Below are 25,673 nucleotides of genomic sequence, written 5' to 3'. Positions count from 1 at the left end.
GAACTGCCACAAGACAGCTAAGCAATGAAAAGTTCAGAGGTTACACAGCTGAGATGGAAGGTTTCCAGTGGTTAAGGACAGCCTAAAGGCTGAGAAGAAGCAACCTGCTAATATGGCTACACTGACAAGAGTTCACAAGTTCATTCTTGGCAGCCCCTCTGAACGAACTGTCCTGAAAGGGGAAGGATTTGAACTGTCCTCTGAATGAACTGTCTTGAAAGGGGAAGAATTTGCTAGGAGCAAAGAGAGTAAGTAACCTATGATCAGACTGGCTGAGGTGTCTAAGGATCTCATTCCACATGATTTGGGGAGAGGGATAGCATTTATACAAAGTAAAGACTGGAACAGAACATAGAAGAGGAAATGCTACTTAAAGCAACGTGCAAAGGTAAGCAGGAGGATGGAGAAACTGGACTAACTGTGAATGGGGAAATTAATCTTAAACCTTTGTTAGCTATTTGTGGTTATTAATCAGAAGCATGTTGCTGGTTTATGCGGGGATCAGCCTGCTTCAGGAAGGCCGTTCAACGGAACTTTTGATATGCTTATTTAAAGGAATCAAAATACTTTGCTTTCCGTTTGATCAATGGAAGCTCAAAGCACTTCAGGATGGGAGATTCCATGCCAAAGAATCAGGTGCCATCCATGGCTCCTGTGCTTGCCAACACAGAAAAAGCAAAATGAGGCACAACTATGGATGCCTGCTTTTCCCCTACCCTCCCTGAAAAGGCCTAACCTGTGTTCTCTGCCACTGACATGAGCAGCCTGATGCACTCAGTGAGTACCATGGATGTTTGTGGATGAGGCAACATAATGCGCCTGCCTGCATTTTCCTTGAGTACTGCGGGTATTGGAGTAGTGTGCTACCTGCTTCATAAACTGGTTTGGTTTGATTTGCAAAGTTAATCAGTAGTGTGCATGATTTGTCTTGCTCCCAGTTAGTTTCCCTAGTGTAGGCATCACATCCACACTCATGTAAATAGTTTGCATTTTATGCTCAGTATGGCCATTTCTGTACAGTTTCCCCCCATCCCCAATCCTCACACAGTTATTCCATCCTCACAAAGCTATTCTAGATCCAGCAAGAAGAGGGTTTTGTAATGGATATACATGATGGAGGTATTTAATAAGGACAGGTGCCTGATAACGGGTTGGACCCAGACTAAAATATTTATTTATTTATATTATTTATTTATTTTTCATATTTGTATCCCGCCCTCCACCAAAGGCTCAGGGCGGCTCACGAGGGCAAGGTAAAAACCGAGCCATAAATAAAACATGGTACATAATAAAAACATCCAACATTGTTAAAAACAGTGGTGCTCAATCAATTACTAGTATCGTGAATCCAAGATGAAGCAACTCAGTTCAGATGGTACATCCCATATTATGCCTAAGCGGAGACAACTTATCAGATCTTCTAAACATTTCCAGGTTCTTCCTCAGGGCCTCGTCAGTGCATCCTTTAAGGTACCCTGACGGTGATGGCATAGTGGGGCGGTGGCTCCTACTCAAAGGCCTGGCGGAAGAGCTCCGTCTTGCAGGCCCTGTGGAACTGCATATGGTCCCGGATCTCCCCCGGGAGCTCATTCCACCAGGTAGGAGCTGCCACCAAAAAAGCCCTGGCCCTGGTCCCAGCTAATTTGGCATCCTTGGGGCCCGGGATGACCAACAAATTTTGGGGCCCCGACCGTAGTGCTCTTGGGGGAACATGTGGGGAAAGGCGGTCTCTCAGGTAGCAATTTCCACTGATTCCCCCTTCTTGCTGCAGATCACCCCTCCTCCGTCATTCCCCAAGGTCCCCTATCCCCAGTGGAGACCAGTGGGCTGCGGTTGTGGGGGAGTTCCATTCTGCCATTAAAAAAATTGTTTAGATCAAACCCTACAAGCTTCCATTTGGCTGAAAAGCACCCTCGTTTCATGATGTACAGAAAGAGAAGCAGAGATGGATTGGGGGGATTTTTATTATTGCCAAAGTTACACATATATACAGCAAACTACAAAAATATCTATAGCTATCTATATTTATTTATTTAGTTATTTAGACATTTGTACCCCGCCCTCCCCGCGAGTGGGCTCAGGGCGGCTTACAAGGGGCATACGCCCATACATAAAACCAGATAAAACAATAAAATCATGGATAATAACAATAATAAATAAATACATATATCAGGTTGTAAATTAATTGCCTGATTTTCACGTTCATGTTGAAGAGTGATCAGGAAGCTTCATGGAATGTCCGCAGGTATTTGGAGCAGTGCTTCAGCCTCCTCTTGTAAAGACGCTGCCTTTTCAGCCAGGTGCATCTGCATCCCAAAACAACATCTGAGGTCAAATTATTCTGATATTACAACTTCCTGGATGCACTAAGTGCATTCCCCAAGATGAAGACTCAAAAGCAGGCACACAAACTAACCTGATCTTTGTGAAAAGCGAAATACAAGCAGCGTCCCAAATTCCACCGTGTTATATAATATGGTTGATGGAACGGGCTATCCACATAAAGGGACAGACCTCTGCAGACAGGAGTAGGTGGGCTGGCCTTTATTCACAAGGATTTGACAAATGGGCTGTGGGCGAATGCCCATACGCCAAGATGCACTGTAGCCCCTGGGGGTCTTTGCAATACACAAGCTCTTCTCTACACGCACTCTAACCATTTCTACAATGGGAGTATTGTAATATAGGTAATTCATCACAGGTAACATTTCCCCAAAGAGGAAGGCAGTGGGGTAAATGCGAGGAGTCCACTGCGAAAAGCTGGAAGCCTTTCTCCATCTGAAGTGGTTTTTATTCCAATGGAAGAGCCACTTAGGTTGGAGGAAAGCTTCCTACTTTGCTCCGTGGATAGGCTTAGGTCTACCCCAGTCTCTTTTCCAATCCACCGTTTGTGGCAGCATAGCAGGGCTTCCTTGGTTTCTTTGCCAGCCAGGAGAACATGACCTCGGCATAAAGCAAGGCTACCCTGCTCCGAGTATCCAGGCAAAGATCCCTCATTAACTTGGGTGCTCATAATGCAGCTGTATTCCAAAGAGGATCAGGATTCACCCGCACTTCCTATTTACCCTCCAGATCCGCTGAAAACCTTTCCCAGCTAGAAAGCGTTGAGTTTGGGGCTTTTCACAGAAAATCTCGCTCACCTTTGCAGATGAAACTATTTGTCGAGCCTGACGTCTGGACAGATGCTCAATAGTCTTCACCAGCACTTCTGGATTTGCATTCGCCAAGTGTGCTAGCGTTTTATACCCTGTGTTGTAGAGTTGCTTGGCTCGGGCCTGCAAAAAGGGCCAAAACGCTCATTAAAGGCGACAGGAAGCAGCATCCCCCAATGATAGCACCGGGCTTCCGAACCCCCACCTCTTGTATTTCTAGCCATCCCACTTCTGCTACTCTGGCTGGGACACTGAATGCATTTCATGCAGATTACTATGGCAGAACTCCACTGGCAGAAATAACTGCCTCTTCCTTTTTTTCTTTCGTCTTGCACACTAAGAACTGGAATAATACAGACAGCTGCTTCCTCTCCTTTCACGGTCATAATTCTCTCGGTTCTCACTAGCCTCAGTGAAAAGCTGTAATATTAAACAAGCTTTGGATTCTTTGGAAATGCTTGGAAACAGAGTGTTGCTTTAATAGTCAGGGCTCTTGAAAATCATTATTCTGTTATCCAGACATGAATGTTTAGCATTGTGGAATGAGTTAGATCGGAGTCCAGTAGCACCTTAGTGACAACAAGAGTTTCAGAGTGTAAGCTTTCGAGAGTCAGAGGTCCCTTCATAGGACTCAGTAGAACAGAAGTGGGCTCTGAGTCCTAGTTAGAAGGTGGGCCAGGGGACAGAGGGTGGCGATTGGGGACCAGCGGTCCCGAAGGCACCCCCTTGAATGTGGGGTGCTCCAGGGAGCTGTGTTGTCCCCGATGTTGTTTAACATCTATATGCGCCCCCTCGCCCAGATTGCCCGGAGGTGTGGGCTTGGGTGTCATCAATATGCTGATGATACCCAGCTCTATCTGATGTTGGGCGGCCAGTCAGACTCTGGTCCCGATGACCTTTATCGGGCATTACAAGCCGTGGCTGGTTGGCTCAGACTGAGTTGGTTGAAATTAAACCCGGCAAAGACGGAGGTCCTGGGCCTGAGTCGGACCAGTCTCGGGCTGGGGCTCCCTCTTCCGGCCTTTGACGGGGTGCCTTTGGTGCCTGCGCGGGAGGTTAGGAGTTTGGGTGTGCTCCTGGACTCCTCGTTAACGATGGAGGCCCAGGTGGCAGCCACTGCCAAGTCGGCCTTTTATCATCTGTGGCTGGCTTGGCAGTTGGTCCCCTACCTCGACCGTGAGGACCTGGCCACTGTGATCCATGCGACGGTCACCTCGAGGCTAGACTACTGTAACGCTCTCTACTTGGGGCTGCCTTTGTCGCAAATCTGGAAGCTGCAGCTAGTGCAGAATGCTGCACCTAGGCTGTTGATGGGCCTCTCTAGGCGAGACCACATCCGGCCGGTGCTGCAAGCGCTGCACTGGCTGCCGATAGCATACTGGATTCGCTTCAAAGTGCTGGTTCTTACCTTTAAAGCCCTGAATGGCCGGGGTCTGGCTTACCTAAGGGACGGCCTCTTCCCGTATGTTCCCTCAAGAGCACGATCGGGGAGCCTCCACTTCCTGGAAGTTCCAGGCCCACGAGACGTTAAGTTTGCCCAAAGTAGGGCCAGGGCGTTTTCGGTGGTGGCTCCTACCTGGTGGAATGAGCTCCCGGAGGAGATCCGGGCCCTGCGGGACTTTATACTGTTCCGCAGGGCCTGCAAGATGGAGCTCTTCCGCCAGGCTTTTGAGTAGGAGCCGCCGCCAGTATTCCACCACCGTGGTACTGTTCCATCATCTACCCCTATTATGGGGGGGTATGTGTCGCCTGGCGGAAGTGGGGAGAACATCACTGCTGGAGCCCTCGCTATTTAATAAAGCTAGCCGTCAATTTGGGATTACTGTCCATCATGGGGATTTATATACAGGATAATAGAGCACCTTAAATACTGTTATGAATTTTATTGTGGATATGTAATATTGTCTTATTGTATTTTATTTATTTAATGTGGCATTAGCTGCTTGTTAGCTGCCCTGAGCCGCTTGGAAGGGTGGGATATAAATCTCAAATAAATTTTTTAAAAATTAAATAAATAAAGCATATTTGTTAAGGATGTGAAGGTACAATGTGTGTTGTAATCAGCTTGATTAGAGCAAAGGGGAATGCTTGGGGGTAAAACATTCGCATCTGTACTGAGATAAAAATCCTATGTCCCTATTCAGCCCTGGGGGATCCATTGTTCTGAACTTGGGAATTAATTCGAGCTCAGCGATCTCACACTGTAATTTGCCTTTGAAATTTCTTTGTTAGAGGACTGCTGCTCTTAGGTAAGCAATGGAATGACCTGGAAGATTAAAATGGCTTGCTTCTTATATGAATGCAAAGTTATAAATAATAGGTAAGTCTAAATAGTTTAGCTTTTGTTCCTGTAGAATATTTAAATTCCATTCAGCTACGTGTGGAGGCCTTTATGCTGTAATGTTGACAGTTAACTCTAGGGAAATAAATACAGAGGAAGACTTGCTAAGAATATCCTTCTGAGGAAGATTAACCACAAAACAGTCTTACATCTGGACACCTGTTGGTTCATTAGAGAAGCAGCTCTGTTACATACTGTTACATACTACTGTCACATTGGCCCTGATAAGGCGATTTTACTTGAACTCTTAGGACCTAAACTGGAAGGTACGTATTGGTACTATCAAGCCGATTACAATATGCACTGTACCTTTGCATCATTTACAGCACCCCACCCACCTTCTGACTGGGATAAAAGGTCTCAGATCTACACTTCTGTTCTACTGTGTCTGAGGAAGGGAACTTTAACTCTCAAAAGCTTAGAGCCTAGAGCAAATCAGGACCGTAGCTAGGATTTTTTAATTCAGGGGGCCTCTAAATAAGTCAGCCCCCCCCCCCAATGGAGTGCCAAGAATAAAATAAAAAAATTGGAAGTTGGGGGCCCTGGGCTGGATGGGAAGTCAGGGGGGCCTTGGCAATAAGTCAGGGGGCCAGGCCCCAAGATGCCCCATGGTAGCTACGGGCCTGACTCAAATATAACTGCTCTACTGCAGATCAACACAGCTTCTCTCTGAAACCATCTCCACTGTGGAATAAGATTATGGAGATATCTGTACAGAGGAGACATGCAGAAACATGATCAGGCTGTTTCAGCAAACTTGTCTTTACTTGCCGTTGTATTAAGGCTAAGGATAAAGTAGGCATTTATTATTACAGAACACTTTATCTTTCAACCTTAGAAAGTACTTTTCAGAGCCATCCCTGTTTATTAATTTACATTAGAACTGAAACTTCACATCAACAACAGCACCAAGAAACCTTTTCTATTAATTTCTCTGCCTAGAGATTAAGTTGTCTTGATGTTAGCATTGCCTTTGGAAAAGTACTACACAATAGTAACACCATGCACAGTCCTATGAATTTATCAGAGAGGTGCTGTTACAACAGGTAGAATGTAATCCTTGAAAAAGAGAGAAGAAGAAATTAAAAGAACTTCTTTAGTGCAGCATACAGCAAAAGCAAAGTTTCCAGCGGTCTATAGCCACATTCCATCCTTTTGATTGCAGCAAACATCTATCACCATACGTATACCAACAAAGTAACATATTAATACTAACAAAACTCTCATCAGACAGTGGCAAACTGTCTAACTTACTGCAGTGATGCATTAAAAGAACAACCATACAAAACAGAGGAATTTCTTAGTGGAGCTGAAGGAGCTACACATTTTAGGATGCACAGATATATGCTCCTTCACTTTGACCCAGGGGGTTGCATCTGCTCTCAGGAGTTGCATAATACTCACTTTTGAAGACATTTTAAACATCTTTTACAAATTCTGTTTTGAATTTTTGAAAAGCTGTACTACTCTGTTCTACTGTGAAAAAACTGAATTTTTTGCACAAAAACTCAGAGTTTCACAAAAGTGTTCAGAAATGGACCTCAACATTTAAAGTCTGCTCACCTCCAAAACTCCTGCCACTTCCATAAGAGGAATGAGCTCTGCCTTAACACAGTAGGTCAATTTCTTGCTAAGTTCTGTGAAGAGAGCTTTATAAACCCAAAATTCATCCAGTTCCTGGAAACATAAAGAATGTTAAATATTAAAATACAACACAAATGCTAGAAAATTGCTAGATTTGCTCATCAGTGGTTTGGGAAACTGCTGTGTGAATCCTGGTATATTTCTGGAAGCTAGAATGTTGTATACCAGTTATTGTTATTGTTCACCTGCAGATAAGGTAAAACTTAAGTGTGAACACCCACAGGGTCCAATAACATTGCAAATGGATTACTTGGGCACCGTCTTAAATTGCAATGATTGATGAGGTATCAACAGAAGCAGCTGACACCAACAGATTCTTTCCTGATAATTAACTGATGGCAAAGAGATGGTGGAACGTACATGAAAACACTATCACAACAGAACAGTAAAATGGCTCCTTAGTATCAGTTGAAGGATTTTTCTACACGTGAATTAATTAAAACAGAACACACATGAGTTACTTCTGAAAAAACACTGCTTTGTTCAGTTCTGGCATTAGAAGGGGAAAGCACATTAGACTACCTGGAAAATCTGAATTAAAATTTAAAAAACCCTATTAAAGTAACGTTTTTGTGGCACATGAAAATTTGGAACAGAAAAGAGCAATAGCTTAGTGGCAGAGCAGGGTTTGCATGCATGAGGTTCCAGGTTAATTTTACGGCATCTCAAGACAGCAGGTGGTGGGAAGGAGACATTTCTCTGCATAGTTTCAGAGGGGAGCCATGCTGGTATCTGACAAAGAGAGCTTTGACTCTTGGAAACGTATACCTCAAACACCTTGTTAATCTCTAAGGTGCAAATAAAGGGCTCTTTTTGTAGCATCCTTTGCATATTAAGTGACACACCCCCTAATGTAGCCAATCCTCCAAGAGCTTATAGTAGCTCCTGTAAGAAGAGCTCTGTAAGCTCTTGGAGGATTGGCTACATTAGGGGTGTGTGGCCTAATATGCAAAGAAGTTCCTGCTACAAAAAGAGCCCTGCGTGTCTGCGTGAAACCCTGCAGAGCTGTGGTAGATGGACCGATGGGTCTGATCTTATGTATGGCAGGTTCATATACAGGAAGACCATCAGTTTAGTATTAAACTGACATACGTTACCTCACAGAAATGCAGAACGGAGGAGGAGAACGCAGCCGCCGAATTAAGCAGGGTTTGAACAAATCCACGAGATGCGTTAAATTTTTCTGCCACGCTCCAAATGTTGGTCTCTTTTATTAGAGCATGAAGAATGAAGGACAAGTATAGTTTACCGACGTTGCTGCTATCCACATGCTGAAACCAAAATTAATTTTAATATAAAATTAGAGACGCCGTTGAACGTAAGTCTTTTGCATCTTTCAACGTCCCTGAAAACAATGGAAAAAAGGTACAGTCTTGAATGTATTAATTTCCATGGCTAGCCCAATCTCATTAAATCTTGGAAGCTAAGCAGAATCAGCCCTGGACATTATTTGGATGGGAGACTTCCAAGGAATACCAGGGTCACGACGCGGAGGCAGGCAATGGCAAACCCCCTCTGAGCGTCTCTTGCCTTGAAAACCCCACTAGGAGTCGCCATGAATCGGCTGTGGCTTGACGGCACTTTCCACCACCACCACCACCACCACCACATGAAGATATACTCCCCGCCTACCTGCACGGTAACTTGTACTGAAAAGGCATTGTAAAACACATTCCCACCTAAGAATCTGAGAGCCGGCATTGTGCAGTGGCTACAGTGGTCGATTAGGACAGAGGGGGAGACCTCACTTGCTCATAACATATAGTGAGTGAACCTAGGCCAGTCATTTTCTTTCAGAATAATCTACCTCACAGGGTTACTGAAGATATATTGGAGGAGGGTCGGGATAAAAATGTACTAAATGAACCCATGCGCACAAGTAACTGCAAATATGACAAATAGGAACATTTAGTAAAAGAAACTCTGAACATGAGTAGCTGCCTTATGCAGAGTCCGATCACCAGTTCATCCAATCACCATTTACTAAGCATAAAAAACCCCTAGCAAGTAATGTAACAACATCTGCCAGGGATTGAACGGGGGTCTTGCTCAATGTTCCCTCTAAGCTGTGGAGTCCTGTGAGCAAAAATTCTCCTTTGTGAGCTACTGGCATTAAAGTTGTGAGTGAGCGATTTGGCTACTTGCATAAAGAAGTTTGCTCTGGAGCCATCCTTCCTGAGCGAAGACAAAAATGTGTGAGCTGGAGGCTAAAAAACTGTGAGCTAGCTCACACTGACTCCGCGTAGGGTAACACTGGTCTTGGCATGCCAAGCATGTGTTTGACCACTGAGCCACAGGTCCTCATTCCCTTTGTGTCAGCAAGATGCCAATGTTTTGCTTTGTATGCCTGTATTCGCTTGTCTGCTTTCACTTTCAGCCGCTAGACTGTAGATGCGCATGATGATGTAGACTGCCGAAACAATTGTATCTCCCAAGGCAACAGGTGGTTGCAAGAGCTTGTTAGTGTAATGAAGTTCTCATGAAACGGCGTGAGAAAAGAGATAACATATTCCGCCTAGGACCGTTTATTCTCAAGCCCAAAGGCGCGAGCAGGAAACCCCGCAATTGGGCCCTAGTAGTTTGAATGAACTATAATATGCTTTGCTGTTTGATTCCCTCCCATTCTGAACAGTGATCCTGTTATGCACCTTAGCTTCAAAATAAAGTAAGACCTTTTCTACAAGCGTGTACTTTGTGATGATGCTGTGAAGAGTCTGACACTTTGCTTTCCTGACTGATCTCAGTGTAGCATAGGGTTGCCAACTCTGGGTTGGGAAATTCCTGGAGATTTGTGGATAGAGCCTGTGCACAGTGGAGTTTGGGGAGGGGCGGGACTTTAGCTGGCTAAAATACCATACAGAATCCGCCCTACAAACAGCCATTTCCTCCAGACCAGTTGTCATTCCAGGAGATCACCAGCCCCCACTTGGGGATGGGCAACCCTAATGCAGCATACTTAATTTTTTTAGCTGTTTGCTTAGTATGGAACAAGCGAAGGTCCCCTGCACTTAATAGAAAACTATTTATCTAAACTGCCATTAGAACAAGGTTAAATGATAAGTAATTCAAAGGCAGTAGAAAAATGTGATGAGAGAGAGAGAGAGAAAGAATGGTGAACTGCAGCTGGGAAAAGAGGCTTTAAAAAGACAGAAAAGTAAAAAATGAGTGAGGGAACTACTTTCCCCTACATTGTTTTTGAAGTACTTCATCTGAGAGAGATCTTTCTCTTACCTTCATCTGAGAGAGATCTTTCTCTTACCTTCCTGATGGCTTGTCCAGAAGCCTTTATAGCTATAAAGCTCTCTGGCACTCCAACAGTGGCTACTACTTGCTGCTCTGCTGGAGACATCTGATTATACTAAAAAGCAGAATTCAGATTTTAAAAATTAAGCTAAATACGTCTAGCAACAAATGTTAATCGAGAATGCAGAGCACAACCTGTCTTCATGTGAGCACACATAAGGATTGGCACAGAGCTCTATATTGCCCTCTTGAACCTCATGTGGCCCTAAACTGCTTCTGAAATGGAAGGTAATCTCACCAAGTGGCTGCAAGTTTGGGGTGGGGGAAGCAATCCATTTTCTCTCCCTATTGGGGTAAATAAATGTTTTGGGCTCCCATATCTACCCAAGAAATGGCACAATGTGGAATAAGCCCCTTGCCAAGTCCCAATCCAAATTCCCCTCCCACACACAGCTTTTCAGTGAAGTTAAGTGGTTAGGAAATCTGACTGCAGTTCTCTTGAGTCTCGTCTACTTAAACCCTGAGTCACAGTCAAACAGAACAAATTATCAGTGACTAACAAGTTTTCAACACCTGGATAGGATTAACTGTGGTTAGATCAGGGCCACTGTATTTCACAGCATTACTTGGAGGTAATATTTATGATTCTATGACCTTGCTGGAGATGTCATTTAGTATTTCAAGAAGGCTTATTTTGCTAGAAAACAGAAAGACAAACCGTCTACAGGGTCAAGGCCAAGCCACCTACCCATGGGAAACTTGCAGTTGCTTCCTGGAAATCACATGGTAGATGTTTCCTTCAATTCCAGTCAGCATAGGGTTGCCAAGTCTATCTTCCACCCCCCAGCGGGGGACTTTGGGGGCGTTCCTGGAGGGGGCGGGGCATCCCTGACGTGATGACGTCACGTTGGGGACGTCCGCCGAAACCCCCCCCCCATGCGCCAGATCTCCAGAAACGGCAGTTCCCTGCACCCTTTTAAATGCAGGAGCCGGCGTTTCCCCTTTAAGAGCAGCTGCGTTTCCCTTTTAAGAGCACAAAGCTGGCATTTCCCTGCAAGCTTGCAGAGATCAGGCTTGGGAGGAAACACGGGTTCCACACACTTAAAGAGAGAGAGATGGGTGGCTGTGGGTGTTGGGGGTGGGGCAGGTAGAACCCCCCCAAAACAGGGGACCCCTGGCAAACGGGGGGGGGGGGGTTTGGCAATCCTAAATCGGCAACCTGCAATTATGCAGTCTGGCCATACCAATGAGGCAAACGACGTATTACTTGCAAGCTCTGAAGAAATGGCTGAAGTGTTCTCTGGCATCATTTCACCTGAATGCACACAGAGCCCATTTTGAAAGCTGGTGCAAGAAGCAATCTTCCATGGAAGGAACAGATTCCTCCTCCTACAGCCGTAATGGGACATTCAAACTTTTGAAAATCGGTGTTGCCCCTTCAAGAGGGCTGGCACCAAAACCAACTCCAGCCATTTCACTCTGACTACATTCAAACATCACAAAACACTATAACTAAACTGTGACTGGGGACAAACAGAGCTTGTCAGCAAACCTGCATTATCACCCCAGCCCTCCCACCTCCTTTTTCTTCTTATGCACAGAAACTGATTGAAAATGTCCTAGTCTGATTGAGCTCCAATTTATTAGAACACTCAAATGCAGGTGCCTTAGCAAACTGGGGTTTGTTTATCCTGTAAAAACTGGGATTGTAAACTGGGACTATACTGAGGTTTAGAATCTTTGCTCAGGGGTGGGAACAAACTCTTATTTGCTGAAGTGCCTGCATTTGGAGGCCATGGAAAACTGGAACAGGAAGTGTTCAATCAAATTCTGTGTGAAAGAGGAGGAGATGGAAACACAGCGACAAGCTCTGTACATACCCGGTTGCATTTAACTACAGTTTGCCGTGATGTCTCAGTGCAGCCAGCGAAAGAAAATACTGACATTGTCCTTGTCTCTGCTAAACTAACACAGGTTGCCTGGATGTCTTCTCGCCTCTGAGCAAGACTATGAAATTCTTAACATGTTTAAAAGCCTTACCTGTTTAAAATAGATCATCCAATCCAGGGTACACTGGGAAACCATGTCATATGGTGTTATCAGGTAGAGTAAATGAAGGCAGCTCTCAAGCATTAGCCCCTCAAGGCCTTTCTTAAGGTCTGCATAGAGCTTATCACAGTATGCCAGGTCGACAGAACCTGAGATGTATTTAAACAAGCAAACGTCATACAGTGTACCGCGCTCAGAACGCGTGCAGATCATGCGGATATATTTAACTTTCTTTCCCTCTTGGGATCATGACATCTGTAGCACTCCAACATACTGGAAGTCTCTAGAATATGTGCTAGCCTCAGGTGCCTTTCCATATGGTTAAATGCACTGCTTACTTCTTAAACTTTAGTTCAAGACCCTTCCTTCATCTTCATGTAACCAGAGGTCATTTCGGGGGGGATTGCGGGGGATCGCAGTTCCCCCGGGTGAGGTACGGGGGGCGGGGCACATGACGAAGCCCCGCCCCCTGGAGGGCCTTCGCGGGGCTTCCTTGCACTCCCGCCGGCCTTGCAGGTCCACCGCCGGGCCCCTCATGGGGCTCGGCAGTGGAGCTGCAAGGGCGGCGGCGGTGGCTGGGGCCGTTGGGGGTGGTGTGTGTGGCCTTATGACACACTTCCGGTGATGTCAGGGGGTGTGGCATATGCTAATGAGTGATGCTAATGAGTTCCCCTAGCTCTTTTTCTACGAAACGACCCCTGCATGTAACAGACCGTTTCAGAGGGTAGCCAGGTTGGCTTGCAGCAGGGAGCAACTAGATCTTGGGGGTATGAGCTTTTCAGAGTCAAACCTCTGACCAAGGGAGCTTTGGCTCTTGAAAGCTCACACCCCCAAAATCTTGTTGGTCTCTCAGGTGCTACTGGATTCAAATCTAGACGTAATGGACAGAGCACAAGTTTTGATTCCAGGAGTGGGGTAGGGGTTAAAACACTGTGGGGAAATTGCCTTTTCACACCTTTAAAAAGTTTAGAGTGTATATGCCACATTGCAGGGAAAAAAAATACTACTGAGACTGGTACAGTGGAGGAAGCTTGTCAAGTATTTCCCCGCCCCTCCATTTGTAAAAGGATAAATAAGCACTCTCTCTGCAGATACAGAGCAGGAGCTTTCTGGCCAGTAAAATTAAATTAATGTAAAGAACGTTGGCAAAATGGGGCAGTTTTTCAGTAATGACATCATAGACACCACGGATGCCAACAACCTGGAGAAAAAAATCCTGTCATTTTAATAGAGGCTTAGGCTAAATGTGTGGAAGTAGCCCAATGAAGTTTTTCATGGCATGGACGTCAGTAATGCCACCTGGCAAATAGTAGCCCATTAAGTTTCTGTTAAAGGAACAAGACTTTTTTCTCCAGGCTATTGGGAGTCCTACATGAGACTCATAAAACCACACTTCTCACAGACTTGCCGGCTGCAGATGAGATGAGTTCTCCAGGGATTTGATTTGAGGTGAAAACCAAGGTCCCTAAATGCATGGCTGGTCCATGACACTTTGAGGCCCGAGATGAAAGGATCAACAAACACCCTTTGTGTAAAAATACAACCACACTAAAATAGTGGAATATTTTGTTGCCCTTTCATTATTCCTGAAGTAGCCGTCTTGTGCTGCCTAATGACCCAACCAGCCTAGCCATACTCCTAGCCAGGGCTCTTTTTGTAGAAAAAGCCCAGCAGGAACTCATTAGCATAATAGGCCACACCCATTAGCATATTAGGCCACACCCCTGACATCACAGCTCATTAGCACATTAGGCTGTACCCCCATGTTGCCAGAAGTGTGGTCATCCAGCCACACCCACCTTTTGCTTTTTATTCTGTTTACCTTGTTTTTTGTCAAAACCCAGGGCTTTTTTTGTAGCAGGAACTCCTTTGCATGTTAGGCTACACACCCCTAATGTAGCCAGTCCTAATGAGTTTCTGCTGTTAGGTGTGGCCTGTTATGCTAATGAGTTCCTGCTGGGCGTGGCTAACTCGGGAGCCAGCCGGAACTCCGTTCCTGTGCGTTCCTGCCCAAAAATAGCCCTGCTCCTAGCATATAAACCACAGAGACATCTTACCTTTGTAAGTGGCTTGACCCAGGTGAGTGATCTCTAAATTATGCTGCAAAGGGTCTTCACTCTCACACTCTGCCCTCTCCTTTAGGAGCCCATTTTGTTTCAACCACTGCAACACTTCCACAGTTACATCACACAGGTTCTTCCCTTTAGGCAGAAGTTGGGGCTGGACTCTAAGCAAAGTACTGTCCATAAAGCGGCAAACCTCTTTAGGGCTAGTTGCTATCTATAATGGGACAGAAGAAGGCAAGACGGACTAAAGATTTCCTGCAAAAAACCAGAGTTGAGCACCATGGAAGAAAAACAGATTCTGGCTATTTGTTATTCCTCCTGAAGCTTCCCTCCCCTTAATGGAGTCAAGATATTTTACAGCATACAAGAAAGAGTTCAGGAATACCTTCAAGCCAACTAAAGAGAGGATCAGGCTCCGGATTCCTTTGTTGCACTCAAGCAGGAGATTGCTGTGACAGCTTTCTAAAGGGCTGTGTACTAAGTTTCGAACCTTTAAAAATTACAATATGTAATCAATGAAACAGCATAACTAAGTGAAAGAGAAAACTATAAACAATTCATATCTCTGCGGCTGCCCAACATTACTAGAACACCATCTTGTCTATTACATCTCCCCAGGAATGCTCTCTTAATTACACACAGGAAGCTCGTACACTGGGGGCCCTGCTCTATAAAGGAAGAAAGCCCATCTGCAGCTGAAAGCAGGGTCTTTTCACTGGTGACCCCAAGTCTGCGGAATGATCTCCTTCAAAAGTTTTGATTGTGCACCTGGCTTTCTGGCAGTTACATGATATGCGTGTATACAGGAAAGCTCCCAAGCCCAGGATCTGCTGGCTCTACAAACCTGCTATGGGATAGCATGGACTGGTATCTTTGCTTTTATCTAATCCTAGAACTGTAGTTATGTATTGCTTTATGGTAGTTTTGAGTGCTGGCTATAAATCACCTTGATCTCTTTGGAAAGACCAACTATAAATTGGAAATCCCCAACCCTTTTGAGCACGTGGGCACCTTTGGAATTCTGACAGAGCGTGATGGGGGCAACTACGCAATGGCTGCCACCAGAGGTAGAGTCCCACACACAGAGTGGAAGGGAGAAGAAGGGTAATTGAATGAGAGACAATAAAACCAACAGTGGTGGCAGCTGCTGATGAAACAACGTTATTTTTATCTCCACGGCCAATCAGATCTCCAGTGGCCAGAAGCCCTGTTGGCTAAGAGCACCAAGTGGCCTCACCCCCTTCTAAAAACACTTGATGGGCACCAGGAAAGGAGTTGGTGGGCGCCACAGTGCTCACGGACACCATGATGGGGACTTCTGCTATAAATGACCTTAGACAGCCAGAGCAGTGTGGGGGTTACGAGTGTCCGACTGATCTGGAAGACTCAGATCTGAAACCCCACCCCCCGCTTTGCCATAGCAGCTTGCTGGGTGACCTTGGGCCAGGCCCATAGCTACAGTGGGGCATTTTGGGGCCCCGTCCCCCTAATTAACAGCCCTGCCCCACGAACAGCCATGCCAGAAACCTTATTTTTGAGCATGCCTTAGGTGGTACTGGGCTTGCAGAAAGAGAGGTTGTTGGAGATGTACTGAAGGTGCCCTTTAAGTTTTCTTACCCTGTGGAAGGGAACTCAAAAAGCATTTAAATGCCTTCTGAAGGCAATGAAATGCCCTCTGAGCTGTTTTTTCCTAGGAACTGACACGCTCTCTGCCCTGTCCTTTGAAAGGAAGGGCTAGAAACAGGCTTGCAGTCTCCCCCTTTAAAGACAGGCGTTCAGATTAATTTATTTAACTGAAATTTAACTGCCCCCTTAAATTTAAATACCCCCTGAACAAAAAAATCCTGGCTATGGGCCTGCCTTGGGCCAGTCACACTCTCTGCCCAACCTACCTCACAGGGTTGTTATGAGGATAAAATGAAGGTGAGAATAACATAAGATGCTTTTGATCTCCAACGGGGAGAAAGGCAAGATATAAATGAAATAAACAAAACATTCTAAGCAAAACTAAACTTTTAAAAAATGACACACGAGACAGCTCTTCTCCTTTCCAGGTTTCTAATGTCTGAACCACTTCCAGTGACATGCAACATTTTGATTTGGGTAAGGATTTAGTGGACAAGAAAGAACAAGGATATGTTTTAGCAATATATCTATTTTTTAAAAAATAAATAAATGCTCATGGCCATTTACCTTTTACATATATGCCTTTAAAATCAACACTTTAATTGTTCACATAAGCTTGTGTTTATGAAGGTAGCCACCTATCTTAAGCCCATGCAGATACATATTAAAATAATTTAATAATTTGGAAAGTCAGGATGTTACACTATTTAGCTGCAATTCTGTTTAATGATGAAATACCATTAGCTTTGGAGGAGAGGAGCTGGGCTTTGTTGTTATTACACTCAATGAAAAAGTATCTTTAAAATATACTTACTAAAAAAGGAACCAAACTATTGTAGAACGAGCCTTTTTACCAAAAACAAAACAAAACTGAACTCCTCCCTATGCTACATAATCGATTTATCCCGATGACCGAGAAGTCTCAAAAATCTCCATTCTTTTTTGCTCAAGTTACCAGCTGTTTGTCTTTTTCTTGCGCTATAAGAATGCTTTCGCCAGCACTGTCAATGCCAGCACGACCGGCTCTGCCAATCATCTGCTTATACTGAGTCTTCTTCATGAATTCTGTAGCAACATACGGAGCTCTTAAGATGACCCTAAGAAAACAGCAAAAATGTATTTTAATTATAGTACTGATATATGGGCATTTTTTCAAGATAACAAAAGATAAGCTATTACGTCTTCCTAAAGTCTGATATAACAAAACATTCCAGAACATACTTATATACTTTAAAATGCATATAATTTCTGAAACCATTACTTACTGAAACGAACTAAACAAAATATACAGAATTGTTAAAACCTCAACGTTCCTCAGGGCTGTTAACGTGTACACTGTTTCATGCACGATATGCCAAAGTGGTGAGTAATGCTCAACTGCATACTCTTATTATGTGAAGTAACTCTTGACTTTATTGTACTCTTTATTTCTGAAATGTGCTATTTGAACATGTCGAAAACTGCTTGTTGTGAGGCGCTCGTCAAAGGGCAGCAAAGCATCCTCCGCAGTTGGATTCTGGCCACGTGCTCACTGTCTGCTTAGTGCAGCCGCTGAGGCAGTTAAGAGACAAACACTGCTTCTTACAGATGCCGAACAAAATTTAAGACAGGGATTTGGAGATGGAGGAATAATGGACAGGCAGCACAAGCTGGCTGGATCCTAGGGCTGCCAAGTGGGGGTGGTAAAGCCCCGCTTTGGAGGCCCGATTTCCGACGCCACGGAATCGGGCCCCGGGGGGAACCTCACCCCTGCGTGCATGTCACCAGGAAGTGACGTGGGCACGCTGGGGGCTGGGCCACGGCCATACAAGGGAAAACTCTATGGTTTCCCCTTGTATGGCTGTGGCCCCGCCCCCAGCGTGCCTGGCGTCCTCCCGTCACTTCCGGGTGACGTGTGTGTGGCACGCGCGCGCTCTGCACGCGCGCACACACACCAGACGCCGGCCAGGAGCCCCCCGCTCCCGGCAAAGATACACTTAGCAACCCTAGCACATGAACAGGAAGAAACATTAACATTCTTAAATGGTTTCCCCACAGGCTACCATAATTCTTAAGAAGAGATTGGATTTATACCCCACCGTCCACTACCCGAAGGAGTCTTAGAGTCCTTACAGTCTCCTTTCCCTTCCCCTCCCCACAACAGACACCCTGGGAGATAGGTGGGGCTGAGAGAGCTCTCCCAAGAACTACCCTTGAGAGAACAGCTCTAAAAGAACTTGTAACTGACCCAAGGTCACACCAGCAGCTGCATGTGGAAGAGTGCAAAATCAAACCCGGTTCTCCCAGATTAGAGTCCGCACTCCTAACTACTACAACAAATTGGTCAATCACTATGAAATCTTAAGCAGTTACAGCCTTCTGTGGCCATTGGCTTTAGAAGGGTGTAACTTGGTCTATTATTTTTAATTTACTAAATTTATACCCTGCCTTTCTGCCCTCATCAGGACCACTGAGACAGTTAACAGATTAAAAACATAATAAAAACGCATCTTAATAGCCATTAAAACCAAGCTAAAATATCCATACAGTAAAATACGATCCACAGACATAAACAAACAAAACATATGGCAAGAAGGAGGGATCACTGAAAGAACAACAGATGAAACAAAAAGGATTCACCTGCTAGCAGAAGATGGAAATAGAAGGGGACAGAGAAGTGTCCCTGGAGAGAGAGTTCTAGAGTTTTTGGTGCCACTGCCAAGAAGGCCTTCTCCTGGGTTGCCACCTGCCTAATCTCAGAAGTTCTTCAGTTCAGAAGTAAAACAACTAAACTGAACTCAGACTTAGTCCTCACAGATACAGCAAAATGTTAGGCTCATGACTGAATTTCCACCCATATGGAAAAAATTCTTGCACATAGGAAAACAGCCTGTCAGCAAGAAGACTAGAATGCTTATCCTGGGTATGGTAAGTTTCTATGTCGCAGGGCATTTTTTCAGATGGAGACACAGTTGTCACATGAGCCTCCCGCAATCTGAACAGTACAGGCCAAAATAGTTTTACCAGTTTACCCGAGGATTATGAGAACTAGGTTTGATCGGCCTTTTGTGTAGCAGGTGCTTAAGCACGGTGTGCAGAACCGCCTATACATTTTCCTTCAGGTTCACAGTAAAGAATGAAGAAAAGAACAGAGTCTTCCTGTTCTCCAGAAGAGTAAAAAAACCCAGCACCATAAAACTGTCACATACATCTCTTTCGCAGCCAGATTTATCATGATACTTTAGCAAAGGCAGGATTTTTACTGTACTTTGAATTTGCTCCAGCTCTTAGCTTCTGAATAGCAAGACCATCACAGTTTTTATTTATCCAAGGTGTTCCTGCCTGGGAATTAAGATCACAGGGAGGGGCCATCCTGACTGCCCTATTGACTAAAGAAGCTCGTCTGGAGGGTATGCCAGAAAGTGCCTTTCAAGTGGCAGCCCCGTGATTATGGAACAACCTTCCCAGGGACGTGCACCTGGTCCCCTTGCTTTTGATCTTCAGAAGGCAGAAGGTGGTTTTATTTAGGACTGCATTTGACTAATTTGGAGCTGCGGTGGCTCAAGTGGTTAAGACGCTGAACTGCAGGCTGTGGAAGGTCAGTAGTTTAGCAGTTTGAGACCCGGGTGCCGCATTATGGAGTGAGCTCCCATCTCTAGTTCCAGCTCCTGCCAACCTAGCAGTTCGAAAGCAAGATATTGCAAGTAGATAAATAGGTACCACTTCGGTGGGAAGGTAACAGCGTTCCGTGCACCTTGGTGTTTAGTCATGCTGGCCACATGACCACGGAAACGTCTTCGGACAGCGCTGGCTCTTCGGCTTTGAAACGGAGATGAGCACCGCAACCCTAGAGTCGGATTTGACTGGCTTTCGAGCAAGGGAACCTTTACCTTTAACTTTACTAATTTAAGCTTTTAGTCATTGGCAGTCCTAACTGTGATTTTAAATTGTGGTCTCTTATCTTATAATTAAACATTAATTAATTAAATAAGCTCCTTGGGCTACTCCACATAGTATTGATAACTGTATCTCTGAAATAGAACAAAGTTTGAGTCCAGTGGCACCTTTCAAAATGTTTCTGAACCTGGAGGGGGAGGCAGCGTGAAACTAAACAAAAAATAAGCTTGATTCACCTTCGAGCGGGCAGGTTTACTCCAGCAGCAAGGGTAGAAGTGCAGGTCAGGAGACAGAGGATGCCTGAAGAATAGGCTTCTTCAATTTGTTTTCTTTCATCATTGGTAAGGCCGCTGTGGTGATAGGCAACTCCAAAAGGAATTGTTCGCTTCAGTACTGGACAAAGTCTTCCATTGCAAATGTTGGTTAAATCATCGATAAGGTCCCGTTTTTCTCTCTCCCTGTGGATTTTATACTCTCTAGGGAAGAAAATGACAATCAGATTGTACTCATACAGAAAACAGCTCAAGATCTGCATGTGTGGCTTCGAAAGAGGCTCCATGCTTTCTTCACTATGATCAGGTGGTCACGTTGTTGTTCATCCCGGATGAACAACTCATAATCACCTGTGCACAAACCCTGTAAAAACAGTCAGTGCAGATGTGACATTTATTGTCCCTCACCCATGTTTAAGGGACTGGAAATCAATTTATTTATTTCAATTTATTATTTAATTCAATTTAATTCCATTTAGTTCCATTTCTATCCCGCCCTTCCTGCCAGCGGGCTCAGGGCGGGTTACAACATTAAAACAATAAAACAAAGTATTAAAACAATAAAATCAGATAAAACCATAAAATTAACCTTTAGACAATGGCGAACAAACTACAACACAGCTATTTCAATGGTACCCTGATATTAAATGATGAATACAGAAGGGCTGGATCCGAAAATAAATTCCGGATTATGGATACCCTGCTTGGGTAGACCAAGGTGGCTTTCATTCTATGTCCTCAACAATTACTTGGCAGTAATAAGCCACGCAAACATAGGTGTGACTGTTTAACTAAGAGCTAGATTTACTGAGGGTAGTTCACAGGGATGCAGCTAATGGTGTCTCCCAGGACTCCTCTCTTCATCAGAGTGCGTGTGTGTGTGTGTGAGAGAGAAAATAAGCCTCAAGGTGTCAACTCTTGAAACATCAGGTGGATAAACAGATGTGTACTATTACAAAAGCTTGCTAGTCAGACACCTATACTAGTAATGCATGTAGGTGAGGGTCACCATTTCTGTGATATTCAGTGGCTTGGGAGGCTCACGTGGCTCTTTTCACATGCTACTTGTGGCTGTTTTGAGCACTGTTCCTCAATTTGGATCACACTGCATATTCCATGGAAATGAGTCAGGTCAATACCTAGCATGGTAGGGCTTGTGGCTGGCAGGTGGTTCCTACCCTGAAATAGCCCCCTGCATATAGACTGGAAGACAAAGAAGCTGTGACCATCCCTGAGCTGTGGGCCTTGTGCCACAACACATCTTGCTCTCCTCTGGGTATGTTGCCAACCTCACTCTCTCACCTGAGCTACTGTGGCTCATGCTGAGGAGAAAGTGAGAAGACAGAGAGGGGAAGCCCTTCCACTCACTCCAGATACATAAGGGCTGGCTGAAGTTCAGCAGTGGCGGGGAGAGAGACACCCCAACATTCTCAGAGGTACTCTGTCAATTTAAAAGGTTCTACTTTAATAGTAATATTGTGTGTGTGTTTGGGGTGGTTCACAGGGTATACAAGAGTCACATGGCTCTCTTGGTTGATGGTAATTGTGAATGTGACTCTCCGTGAACCACACAGTACCACTGTTCTAGACCAGCTGTCAGTGATAGCAACGAACCAACCAAGGGTGTCAAACTCATTTGTTATAAGGGCTGGATCTGACGTAAATGGGACCTTGTTGGGCTGGGCCATGTGTGTCATAAAAGGTAATGCCAGGTATCAGAGATATAAATTTTATAAAGGACACAGACAAATACAATTAAATTTTTTTTTTAACTTTAAATAACACATTTCCAGTGAGTTCGACACCCCTGAATTAGGTGATGAAGCTTCTTTCCCAAACCATTTCCTGATTTGGATAGGTTTATGCTAGGAGGTCACAGAACACTGTAGAATATTATGAGAGAAAATCATAGTATGTGGAAATGTTACTGAAGCCCATTTATTCATGTCTGAGGATAAAATAAATTTCAACTTAATGACACCTCCTTTTAAACCCTAATGGCTTATTTCCCCTTGCAGATTGTTATGTCTCCATCGGTTCCTCTGACACGTGATATTTTGCATGATACTGAGTTAATGTCTCTCATAAACACAATTATTCCTGGTATATTAGCATCATGTCTAGGTGTGACAATACACAAGATGCAGGTGCAGTGCTGCAGCATACTGTGCGATCGTGATGGTCACGGCACACTATCCTGACCTCTTCCCAAAGCAATTCTTAGAATTAGGTCATTTGCCCTAGTGAACTTCCAAACTAAATTAGGAAATACTTATTAAACACATAGAGACAACATACCTCTTCAAGTGCTTGCATATTGTTTCAGCTACATTTTCACAGTTCTTTTTAGTGGGACAAAAGATGAGGCAGGAGTGTAGTGGAATAACTTCTGTTGCCAAGGCAATAAGGTGATCTGGGTCTATCTTTTGAAGATTACTAGAATACTGAAGATATTACACATCTTGGTTTGTAATCTGCATTAAACCTGTGCCTCAGTCATCAAGAGATTTATGCCAAACTTTACTACAGGTATACATCTGTCTAGGGCTGAAGCTTCAATTTTAAAAATTACCCAGGTTTTTAAAGACTGCGTGCTTTCCTTGGAAAAATGTTACAGAAATCAGTGAGATATGTTGGACTAAACATTCTTAGGACTGTCCTGTACATCCCTTGAATGAAAAGAAAAAACGAACGCTAAAAACTATATGCAGTTCTGTCCTATATTATGCCTCCTGAGGATACTGGAACCAAGGACCATACAAGCCAGTACTGGTAAAACATACACTTAAAGCAATATATTTATCTAAACTACTGCACTGGTGAAGGCTAAACAAAACAAAAAACTTTAGAAGCTAAATAGAAACTGATTTATTTGTAACATCTTAATGAATATTTTCTTGATTTGGATTTGTGCAAGACATAATGAAAAACATCACTGGAAAATGTTGAAGCAAGTAGCCTTGACTGAATAATAAATTATCAACAGAAAAGGTTTAAATGCTTAGGTATATTACCTTGTAATCAAGGAGACGTGAAAGTTTAAAACCTTCTTCTGCAGTGCTGTCAACTTCATAGATGCTGTCTTGTATTTTAACATACTCTTTTAATTCTACCTAAATGTTAAGAGTTACCAACAGTTACAAATGTCATGACTTGTATCAAGAGGATATAAATACTTAGAATGATGCTTTGAAAAATTAACAAAAGCTTCCAGTCAATACAATTGGCCACTGAGAAAGGTAGTTTATTCCATTACTTATACCAATGGTTCTTGGTGGCACCCTAAAATAGTAGAATAGATTAACACTTCCTGGAATGATGGATAATTGACTTTCAGTAGTGTACGTTATTCCACCTGTAGCTGAGGGAAAAAATAAAATATTTTTCCCGTTTGCTCTAAAGAAGATAACACAGTTTTAGAAATTTTAATGATCTGGAAATGCTAAACGTTAAACTCACTCATAATACTAGGTACCTTTGTTTCCTAAAGTAGATGTTTCCTCTTCAAATGAAAAAAAATACCAATTTTTGAAAGCAAACAAACATTATAACAAAAAAGTTTAATTGTCTTAGGAGCTTAGAATGAAAAATGCATTTTCAATTCTCATCACTCTGACAAGGTCAACAAGTGAAATTTACATCTGGGATTGTTCATAGGTAGCTTTGTCTTGAATACATACTGGTCTGAAATTACTGGTGTAGTATTCTGCCTTCAAAAACTTCTGCAGGTCTCCAACATTGCTTAAAGTTGCACTCATTCCAATGATCTGAGTAGTCTCTATATAACATAAAACAAGATTGTCTGAAATGCTCAAGTTTCATAATTAAGAACACACTATGAGAATGTGACTATCAAAACTCAAACAAAAACAACAAAGGAAAGTCAAAGTACCCCATACTGTAAACAAAACCAGGAAATGGCTCTCTTCACAGGATTAGTGCCAAAGGATAACAGCAGCATCCATCTCAAAATCATGTTCTCAGCTGGCTTCCCAAATTACAGAACACTGTTATAGAAGCAGCACAAAATACAGCCTTGAAAAGCCTCCTAAAAATCTCAGCAAAATCTTATATGCTTGAAAGTTCCAGTATGAAGACATAAGAACATATGAAGAGCCCTGACCAGTTCCTCCTTCCTTGTTCAAGATCTTAAGAGAATCCTGAAGGGGAGTTTTAAGGGGTTGGGATTTTCAAATTTCCCCCCTCCTCATGATTCTTCATGGGACCCAGACTGTACGTACTATTTGATTATCAGTTCTAGACGTTACACAGAAATTACTTACTGCTTGCATAGATAATCTTTGCAAGTGTCATTTCTAGAATAGCTCCACGACTTCCTTCTCCAATCATGTGCAACTATGAATGAGAGAAAGGGGAAAATAAATTATGGACATCCAAGATACTGAATATCTAGATATTACCATGGACCACAGTAAGATTCCTGTAATGTGGCTACCATACTTTAACCTACAGTCAGATTTAACCTACAGTCATAACAAGACTCCTGTATTTTTAACTGCTCTGGAGGCTCAGAGTTTCTCCAGTCCAAGGATACAACTATACCAGTATACAAAAGAGAACACAAACTTAACCCAAGGAACAGACACTCAACATTCTGAAAAGCAATCGTAAGAACAGCAATTAAACATGACAGCTAATGTTTGTTCTACATACATTATTACTTTTTCAATTGGAGGCTGGATGCAGGTCAGCCAATAAATGCTGGATACCAGTAAGAATAAGGTGATGGTCAGTGGCAGATTTTATGAAATTTCTCAAAGGAGTAGGGACACCATGATGTAATTTGGCCACCTGGGATCAGTGATATCTGCAGACTTGGTATGGTTTCGGATCCATCATTACAACAGGACCCTTTGGTTATAGTGTTTTATGTTGATTAAGTATATCCATCTGCATTCAGATTCTCTCTGATTCAGCCACTCATACTTTGGTTATCTCAAGTCTTGGCAACTACAATAAATTCTTCATGAGACTGACTTTGAAAACAACTGGAGCTTAAACTAGACCAACAATACTATGCCATTCAAAGAAGGGTGGTATGCCTTGCTAGACTAGGTATGAATGTTACAGGCCCAGCAGCTGCTTCATAGTTATGGGATTTATTTTCCTTGCAGTCTCTCCAAGCCCTGACCAGGCTAGCCCAGTCTCATCAGATCTTGGAAGCTAAGCAGGGTCAGCCCTGGTTAGTATTTAGATGGGAGACCACCAAGGACCTCCAGGTTCATGCCACAGAGGCAGGCAATGGCAAGCCACCTCTGAATATATTTTCCCTTGAAAACCCTATGGGGCCATCATAAGTTAGCTGTAACTTGACGGTACTTCCCATCACCACAAGAGTCTCTCCAAAGCCTGAGCATCTTCGAGAAGAGACATAAGACTCGCG

At 43.8% G+C, this 25,673-nt stretch overlaps 1 protein-coding gene across 2 annotated transcripts in view; it reads right to left on the bottom strand.

The window, feature by feature from the left end:
* Positions 1 to 2,176: 2,176 nt before the first annotated feature.
* The window catches only part of HELQ (helicase, POLQ-like), a 30,694-nt gene continuing 7,197 nt past the window's right edge, over positions 2,177 to 25,673 (bottom strand). For both annotated transcript variants that reach the window (XM_015417920.1, XM_015417921.1), the window contains exons 5-18: positions 24,553 to 24,625; positions 23,950 to 24,047; positions 23,284 to 23,382; positions 22,568 to 22,713; positions 20,234 to 20,473; positions 17,077 to 17,218; positions 14,881 to 14,985; positions 14,487 to 14,709; positions 12,421 to 12,578; positions 10,397 to 10,495; positions 8,235 to 8,408; positions 7,057 to 7,170; positions 3,141 to 3,275; positions 2,177 to 2,306 (exon numbers count right to left, since the gene is read on the bottom strand). In XM_015417920.1, coding sequence (XP_015273406.1) covers positions 2,229 to 2,306; positions 3,141 to 3,275; positions 7,057 to 7,170; positions 8,235 to 8,408; positions 10,397 to 10,495; positions 12,421 to 12,578; positions 14,487 to 14,709; positions 14,881 to 14,985; positions 17,077 to 17,218; positions 20,234 to 20,473; positions 22,568 to 22,713; positions 23,284 to 23,382; positions 23,950 to 24,047; positions 24,553 to 24,625 — 1,884 coding nt within the window. In that variant the 3' untranslated portion in view covers positions 2,177 to 2,228. The remainder of the gene's footprint in view (positions 2,307 to 3,140; positions 3,276 to 7,056; positions 7,171 to 8,234; positions 8,409 to 10,396; positions 10,496 to 12,420; positions 12,579 to 14,486; positions 14,710 to 14,880; positions 14,986 to 17,076; positions 17,219 to 20,233; positions 20,474 to 22,567; positions 22,714 to 23,283; positions 23,383 to 23,949; positions 24,048 to 24,552; positions 24,626 to 25,673) is intronic.

This window comes from Gekko japonicus, unplaced genomic scaffold (genome assembly GCF_001447785.1).
Source record: "Gekko japonicus isolate JY-2015 unplaced genomic scaffold, Gekko_japonicus_V1.1 scaffold752, whole genome shotgun sequence".
Classification (NCBI taxonomy): domain Eukaryota; kingdom Metazoa; phylum Chordata; class Lepidosauria; order Squamata; family Gekkonidae; genus Gekko; species Gekko japonicus.
Note: the sequence above shows the minus strand (reverse complement) of the source record. Positions and strands in the feature narration are given on the sequence as shown.